This window comes from Camellia sinensis, chromosome 3, assembly GCF_055761805.1.
Source record: "Camellia sinensis isolate YWXY chromosome 3, ASM5576180v1, whole genome shotgun sequence".
Lineage (NCBI taxonomy): Eukaryota > Viridiplantae > Streptophyta > Magnoliopsida > Ericales > Theaceae > Camellia > Camellia sinensis.
Genome location: NC_138963.1, coordinates 228,618,386 through 228,627,265, shown reverse-complemented (window position 1 = coordinate 228,627,265; position 8,880 = coordinate 228,618,386). Strand labels below are relative to the sequence as shown.

Sequence of the window (8,880 nt, the reverse complement as noted above, 5' to 3'; positions counted from 1 at the left end):
TAAAACTTTATTTCTTTTCCAGCATTTCATGGGTTGTTCTCCTAAAATTTCTATTGTTTCAACTAAATCATTTTTTGTTCTTCTATATACTGGTTTTTTTCTTCAGTTTACCTATTTTTGCAAAAATTAATTCTAAGTTAATAATTTGTTGAAAATCTTCTAAACTCCAAGAGTCATATTTTTCTTCTAATTCAAAATCTTCTATGTTTTCTAATTTAAAATCTTTTATGTCTAAATTTTTTAAAGAAGTATTTGCTATCTCTTTATTTGGTATATACTTTTGGGCTAACTCAGGAAAAATATTTCTACTAGGAAATAAAAAACTAGCGAGAACGGAATCTACTCCTATGGTACCACCACGCTTCGCGTGCAACTTTGATGAATGTGTTATGGTGCTAAGGGTATATGATGTGGGTGTATGCACTGTGCGTTTGAAGAAGAAGAAGCTGACGCTGTGAGGACTGATAAACACGCCGCCTTGAAGACTAAGTATGAAATTAAGTTCTAATATGAAGGGATGGTTTTGTCTAGCATTCGCATGGTTTTGTCTAGCATCCCCATTCCCACCCTTTGCTTTATGTTGCCTTAGTTCTAAACATGATCACCTAATATTGTAATTTTTGCAGAAATATGTGCAAAGATCAAAAGTAGGCCTCTCATCTATTTGATTTCCAGTCCTAATAGCACATAAGTAAATAAATTCAGTGAGCACTTGTTGGTTTGCTGTCTTAAATATGAGACCTTACCCAAATATGCAGCCTCTTAGAATAGGAAGACAATCTTCTTCTTTCAAGATTATAGCATAGCATATTGTTTAAGGTTTCGCTTAAACTTCTTGGGACGTTTACCTCTTTTTTTTTTTTTTTTGAGAATATGGGAAACATTATATTAATAAAACAACAACAGTACATAAATAAGACCTCAAAGGGCCATCCCAATCAAACAACAAAACAAAACAAAAATATAAATCCGCCAGAAAAAAAATAGTTACGATCCAGAAAAAATTACCGATCTGTTCAAATATGTGGTCTGAAAAGTAAAATCTATCTGAAAGCTTGCCGTCCCTATCAATGTTGTTTCTATCGCTGCCCAATTTCGCCGCCACTGCCGCCACCGGCGGAGAAGAAAGTACACTCACAATGGTATTGGAGAAGGCTTGAGAGAGGAGGAAACCATTGTGGGTGTCGAAAAACCAAAAGTCTATGTTAAAATCAGAGGAGAAAACTCTCAAAAATCCTTTTTTGGACATAAAAGTCCAGATCTACTCTCTAAAACTGTAGATCTACACTTTTAGAAGTGTAAAATGGGTCGTCGGAATGTCGCCAGAGTACCGCCAGAATATCGCCGAAAATCACCTGAACCTCTGTTGATGCTAACCTGTTTGTTTCCACTTATAAATTTAATAATACACTCTTAAACAGTTGTACTTCCAAAAAAAAAAAAAAAAAAGCTACGTTTTAAGTTAGTTTTTTTTTTTATTTAATTATTAATTTTTTTTAAAGCTTAATATCAATTTATTTTTAAGTGAAAACAAACAAATGGCAATGAGAAGGGGATGGAAGGCATAAGTGAAAGGGTGGGCCAAGTGGCTGGCGGGGGTAGATATTGGTTGGTGCGGGCTGGAGCCAGTGTCACTGCTGTGCGTGAAGCACTGCAGTGACTGTTGTGCGGCCCGTGAAACTCATTTCGAGTCATATTTTGATGATTCGAACCGTTGAAAATTTAGAAAATATCAAGAACAATATACCTGTAAAAAATTGAGTTGATCGGATATCAATAACATGTTCATCAAATAACATCTTTATATAAAAAAATGAAAATGTATGTATCAAACTAAATACGAATATTATTTGATGAACAGGTTATTGATATCCGATCAACTTAATTTTTTACAAGTACATTGTTCTCGATATTTTTTAAATTTTCAACGGTTCAGATAATCAAAATAAGACTCGAATGAATTCAACGGACTGCACAACAGTCACTGCTGTAGTTCACGCACAGAGTGACATTGTGTCCGGTGGGGGCTAGGTGACAATTTAACAATCCATCCTTGTAAACAGCGAAGGCAGGTAGGTGCATATGTATATATAATGTATGTATGCATCTACCAAAATGCCGCCAAGTATTACTGTAGTCTGTATACAATAGGACAGACAGACGGGCATAATCTTGATGTGAGGCCGCATGGCATCAATATTAGTTGACAATCAGCTTTTAGGGAATGCAAAGAATAAGAATGTTTCATCTGTTCTATACCATACTTTGACTTTTGTCTTGTTTGTTTGTATGATTAACCAGAATGAAGAAGAAAATGGGAGTTTCAGGCCCTACTTTGTAGTTGATTGTTCAACTTTCATTTTTGGTTTCTTTCTTCTACTTGCAATGCCTAGCTTAATGGGTGCTCTCTCTCTCTCTCTCTCTCTCTCTCTCTGCTGCTGCTGGTCCCTGCCATCTCTTGCCAATATTAAAAAATGGGAAGTTTGGACAATAACAACGAAATATGGTAATCAAAATGTCTCATTTTTTAAAACTTATCTAAAAATAAAATAAATAAATAAATAGTGCAAGTGAGAGTTGTGCCCCGATGTGAGTAAAAATTGTGTTATGGAGCATAGTTTTCACCTACACCTCATAAATTTAAAATTAGTTTTCATGTTTACCATTTTAGTTTATTTTTTGAAATTCTTTCTGTGAGAGAGAAACTAGAGTCCCAAGATTTTATTTATTTATTTTTTGAAATCTTATGCCAAATTAAAAAATTGGGGCATTATCTTGCTAGCTTTTGAACATTAAGACCTTCAACAATGATACATTTTCTTGGTGGATCCTAAGCCATGATGGGTTAAGTGGCCTAATAATTGTGTTAAGTCTGCATGACATTCAACTGTTCTTAATGATCCAGCGTAACTGTGAACGCAACTTCAGTTGTATGTTCTATTTTTAAAAGGAAAACATTCCTGAAGTTGGCCCATCCAGAGGGAGTAAACACACAACTTCAGCTGTATGCTTATATATATATTTAAAAGAAAGCATTCTTAAAGTTGCCTCTCCTCATCAAGATCCAGAGAAAACCTTAGATGGCTGGCTGGCATAACTGTCTATTCGTCTGGACGATGGGCACAACTGCACAAATTTTACGTATCAAATTGGAGGAGAGAGGCCAAGAAACTGACCAAATACTTAAAAACTGTCTTATTCGTTTGCAGGAAAGAATGAAAAAACTGTTCTTGTATTTGTGTAGGCTTACTGGAATCTCTTTGTTTTTTTAAGCTCATTATTATTATTGTTATCAAAAACAAAAGCAAAGAGTCGTCCTTTGCCTCCTCGTAGTAAAATAAAAAAGGAAGGTCTTTAGCTTTACCCAATGACAGACCGACTGGATTCCTATGCGAAAGGGTCCAAACAAAATCGCACCACCACCACCATGAGTGGGTCGGCATCAAGTCAAGCCAATCACTCCAGAGATATACAAAAACCTGCCACGTGGGTAGCAAATATGAGAGGGACAGAGAGAGACCATTAATTCCATTACTCTACTACGTCTAAGTATGCTCCCAAAACCAACTAAGACTCCACCCCACCCACAGCAGAAAATAAAAAGAAGGATTTAAAAATGTTTGGAAAAAGACCCACCGCAATTTGGTATTCAAAGCCCGCATTCATTCAGTGAGTGAGTGAGCAAGCGAGCGAGTTACCAACAGTAAACAGTCTTCCTCAGCATTTGTTTAGAAATGAAGGATGGTGACTGACGCCATGAAGGTGTATAAAATAGTTTATGATTTCGGTTTTCTATTATAATAATTCTTATTATAGACGGCCGGCCGGGCGGCCGAGGACCCAACCGCCAACAAATAGAAGCTTCTTTCATAAGCAAAAACATATTTTCCACTAATATTCGCATCTCAGTGTGGGCCGGCCAGCACCACGAGTTCAGACCACTTGTGCTCCTCTCCTGCTACTTTGACTTGTAACCCAAAAAAATAAAAAAACATTTTACTCACTCAACAGTTCAACCTCCCACCAATGGCCGAGCCAACCCAGGTGGTTATACAACCGGATCCCCTTTGCACATATATCATCCCCCAGTTGTCTATCACCACCAGGACTGATATGCAAGGCATCATACTAAATCAGTAAGCATTAATCAGACAGATGAAGCTCAATGATTGAGAGTGAAAATTAATATATATAAAAAGCAGGCTGAGGAGATCTGCTAGATCAGCAGTCTCATCCCTGCAGCTCTATTGTTCCGTCGGTGTTCCTCTGCGCCATATGTCTTCCTCCCACAAATCCCACCCACAGCAATGGGACACCCTCTAAAGCAGGCGGAGGTAGAGGTGGAGGATTCCTTTTCAGTGAAATCTTCTCTTGTTCCCTCTTCAAGTGCAAGGCAAAAGGGCCTCCTGACACCACTACTTCCCGAGCCCCCCCAGTACAGAAGAAGTACAAGTACCAGAAGCCTCAAATCCAGACACATTTATATGGGCTGTAGTACTGTTCCACTGCAGTGGTCAAGAATGCACGAGGGAATTCGAAGAAGAAGAAGAAAGGTATTTTGTATAACAAGTAGTAGGAGGTCCAACAACAATGGTAGAAACAAACAGAAAACAGTCACTGAAACTGAAAGCAGTTGTCGTCTACATCAGGAACAGCAGCAGGAGGAGGGACAAGACTTGTCATCTAAGGAGGAGGAGGAAGAGGAGGATGAGGAAGCTTTAACCTCAAGGGAGGAAATTTATCCAATATTATTGAGCCAGGACAAAGTCTGCCGGGGTTTACGCTTCGATTCTGCTCTGCAAACCAAAGCTGATGTCCTCCTCTTAAGTCACAAGTATCAACCCAAGCTTTTCCAAGACATCACAGGTCATGAGTTTACAGTTAAGGCCATATCTAAAGCTATTGAAAAGGCAAAAATTGCACGTCTTTATCTCTTCCATGGCCCCAATGGCACTGGAAAGACATCCACTGCTAGAATTTTTGCCATGGCACTAAACTGTGAGTCAACTTCTCTCATTAAGCCTAAGCCGTGCTGGAGTTGTAGAGGCTGCTCAAGAAGCCTTTATATCATGGAGTTGTGTTCTGGAAGTAGAATAGCTGGATTTGAAAGAATTAAGACTCTCCTGCAGAGCACTTCATTTACCCAGGCAATTCCGGTTTCAAAGTCCTAATCATTAAGGAATGCCACTCATTTAATGCAGAAGCATGGGATGAACTTTTGGGCATGGTGGAAAGGGGACATGGCTCTAGAGTTGTATTTGTCCTCATCACTGTAGATGCAAACATGGTTCCCACAAACATATCATCAAGATGTCAAAAATTCTGCTTCCCAAAACTTAAGAAGGAGGAGATGACACTGAAGCTAGCCAAGATTGTGGCTTGCGAGGGTATACGAATTGACAAGGAAGCACTGAAACTGATAATTGCCAAGGCGGAAGGATCCTTGAGAGAAGCTGAGAACTTATTGGATCAGTTGGCCTTGCTGGGATCAACAATCACTAGTTCCATGGTCCAACAGCTTGTGCGTCTTTTTAATTTCACTTTGTGTTCAAATTGTGTATCTGTGTGTTGCTTTCTGTTGATGCATGTCAAACATGTTAATATTTAACAGTACTTGCTCTACTCTTTTACAGGTGGGTCTTGTTCCCCAAAATATGCTTCTTGACTTGCTTGCAACAGCAACTTCAGGAGACACTATCAAGACTATTAGATATACAAGGGAGCTGATCGCAACAGGTGTTGAACCGCGAGCCCTTGTGTCCCAATTGGCATATCTCATTTCAGACATACTTTCAGGTGCTGTTGTATCAGATTCTTCATCATCAATGAGATCATCCAAGGATAAGGATAAGAGGCTGTCGAGAAGCAGATCAAAACTTAGTAAGCTACTTCAATTCACTACAGTATGTAACATTTTCACTACCTATCGGTTGATACTCTGAATTTATTTTGTTTGAAATTTTTTTGCAGCAATCACTCAATCAGAAAGATTGTGCCATGTGTTAAAGATACTAGTTGAAACAGAGAAGCAACTCTGGTCCTCAACTGACCAGAATACAAGAATATTGGCTGCCCTTTTAGAAATTACTTCTGAAGATGTCTGCAACAAAATATCTACAGGCATCATCTTGCCAAGAAGCATAACTTCACTCCCAGGTATTAATTATTGGTAATCAGACAATGGAAAAATGAAATTCAAAACCATGGTAAATTAATACATGAAACTCAGCACAGCACAACACCGCGCCTTTTATACAAGTTGGCTTGCTTTTGTAGGTGGCAAGCCAAATGCAGTTTCCAAAGATATACACAGCCGAGGATTATCTGGCTGCAGCAGAAGCAACATACATCATCATCCCACCAGCAGAACTTCCAAGCAACCAGATATGGACATAATTGAACCAGGCAGCCCGACCATTAAAAGCATTGATAAGATCCAAAGATCCAGAGGCAAAGAAGTTCAAAAGGAACCCAATTTGGCACACATGAGTGACATGGAAGAAATTTGGCAGAATATGCTGGGAAGAATAGAGAGTATATATATTAAAGACTTCTTGTGCCACCAAGTGAAGCTTGCATCGTTAACTGTATCCAGAGGTAATGCTGTTCTTGTTTTTTGTTTTTTTCGATTTCCTTTATTTATGCATGAAATGATATCATTGCCAGCTCTTAGAGCACGCACTTATTCGGGGGATTCATTTTTTATTCATAAAATATTAATTTCCACATCCAACAGCCAACATGATTGTACATTTGATGTTTAAAAGACATGAAGACAAGATGGCAGCCCAGATGTCAGAAGAAAGCATATCCAAGGCTCTTAAAAATGCCATTGGGTGCCCCGTCACAGTAAACATGAGCCTAGAACCAGTTGACTTGGAAATCATCAAAGCAAATACAATCTCTATTAGTAGCAGCCAGTTAGTGAATCCTTCTAATTCGAAACAACAGCAGAGAATACCTTTTTTGGGTGAATTTTTTCACAATATGAATTTTGAAGCTGCAGCAACGCGCCATACTAGTACTACAACTCTGGAATTATCTCCTCCATCAGAACAACACTCAAGGTCAAGGACTATGAAATTTATAAACTGCACAATGAATCAAAGGCAACACAGAGAAGAAGGAGAAGGAGAAGAAGAAGAAGAAGAAGAAGAAGAAGAAGAAGAAGAAGAAGAAGAAGAAGCAAACACAACTTGGCCCCAAAATATCTCCCCCTTTCTTGGACTTGTGACTCAGAAGAACCAATTTGACACATCTGCAGACCCTGAAAGAGATGTCGTTCTAAAAAGAGGGCAAAACTCAATAGACACAGCCCCCCATATCATGAAAGCAAACAAGCCGAAACACAGGTGGTTGTCATTATCCTCAATTCCGCAGAGTGATGCAAGTGTAGAACCATACAGTCAAGATATATTGTTTGAAAAGACAAATGAAAAAAGAGAAAGCAACACCAGAAAAACCCGCAAGTTCCAGAAGAAAGGCTTCTTAACGACTACTGAAGATCGTGATTCCCAAGGCAGTGCAACACATCAGTAAGTTGTGATCATCTCTTTCAAGCAGTATAAAATATAACGCACAGAAAAAAAGTAACCTATTTAGACCTTTCACCATTTTTCATGCACATACAGGGATTCGAGAAATAAGGATTAACACCCTTTGATTGTATGTGTAGAAAATTGAATCCCTCTTGGAGTTGCACCGGCAAACTCTGTCCAAGGAAGAAAAAAGGAAACATCCTGCAAGAAGGCACTGAAATTAATCCTCAGCATGGAAATTGAAGAGTGAGAGGAAGAAGTCCAGTTGAGTGAGGGATGGGATTCCATGACGCTCTGAGGGTACTTACTGAACCATGTGCATGATTACTATTATAATGTTTTGGAATCGTGAAACAAGTTTTATGTCCAGTTACAAAATCTAAATCTGCTTGGTTGATGGGATGATTTTATTTTATTTGGTAGAACTTTATACATGTGTATGCCTCTGTCACTGACTCAAGCAGTTGCAAATTCAAAAATTTTGTTGAGGGGACAAAGTACTTTTACAATTACAAAATTTCATGTGACTATATTTCTTTATTTTTATCCAAACACACTCTGACTCCAAACTTCGGTCTTTCATGCACTCAATGAAAGTAAACCTCCAAAGATTAAATTCCATGATTTCATGAGGTGACCAAAGACTAATCTATGAATGATCCGTAGAGCATCTCATATAAGCAACTAAGCAGTTGTATTTCCTACAAAAGCATGGTTCATGTAAACACATTTCATTCGACTTTGACGCATCCTTCAAATTGTCCACATATCCTGCAAGAACATAGGATGGAAGAAAGCAGGAGAAGGTATATGTAAACCTATTTATATAGATATTTTCATTGAAATTTAATGTATGTAGAAGGACAATTTTGTCTTTCAATTCTAAAATAATGTGCGTGTGTTTTTGTTTATTAAATGAAAGTGAGATCGCTTGCTTATCCGTTTGTTTGACAGAAAAGTTGTATGCATGACATATTGTGTTTTTCTCTCTGACTGAGAAGATAGTGCGTTCAGTTACATTGCAGGGATTTGAAGCATCCAAATTCCATGTGAAAGAAGAAAAAAAAAAGAAAAAGAAAAGGTTTATGGAATATGTATATACAACTTCAAGAGAAATGTGGTGCTGTAGGGAAAGAAAAAAGAAGAAGAAGAAGAAGAAGAAGAAGAAGAAGAAGGAGGAGGAAAGAGACAGAATAATGAGTGACTAGACAGCAACTCCTTCAATTTATTTTTTCATCAACAATAATTTGGAAGGAGGGATAAGTATTGTAACTATAGAGGAGGTGGCTGACTTCTAAAAGAGTAAAAATGGTATTTTAAAAAATTCGAGTGATGAGGTCTG

General features: G+C 38.1%; 1 protein-coding gene across 1 annotated transcript; it reads left to right on the top strand.

The window, feature by feature from the left end:
• Positions 1 to 2,439: 2,439 nt before the first annotated feature.
• LOC114268466 (protein STICHEL-like 3) lies at positions 2,440 to 8,068 on the top strand. The gene is made up of 6 exons (XM_028209644.2): positions 2,440 to 5,521; positions 5,634 to 5,880; positions 5,971 to 6,156; positions 6,277 to 6,597; positions 6,737 to 7,535; positions 7,676 to 8,068. Exons 1-6 carry the CDS (start codon positions 5,225 to 5,227, stop codon positions 7,779 to 7,781), a joined length of 1,956 nt encoding a protein of 651 aa, XP_028065445.2. The 5' UTR covers positions 2,440 to 5,224; the 3' UTR covers positions 7,782 to 8,068.
• Positions 8,069 to 8,880: the final 812 nt, after the last annotated feature.

Excerpts from the sequence above, each read along its gene's own strand:
- LOC114268466 (XM_028209644.2), top strand. The coding sequence starts at position 5,225 with ATGGTGGAAAGGGGACATGGCTCTAGAGTTGTATTTGTCCTCATCACT. Across the intron at positions 5,522-5,633 it reads GTTCCATGGTCCAACAGCTT|GTGGGTCTTGTTCCCCAAAA; the intron begins GTGCGTCTTTTT and ends ACTCTTTTACAG. Across the intron at positions 6,598-6,736 it reads ATCGTTAACTGTATCCAGAG|CCAACATGATTGTACATTTG; the intron begins GTAATGCTGTTC and ends CACATCCAACAG.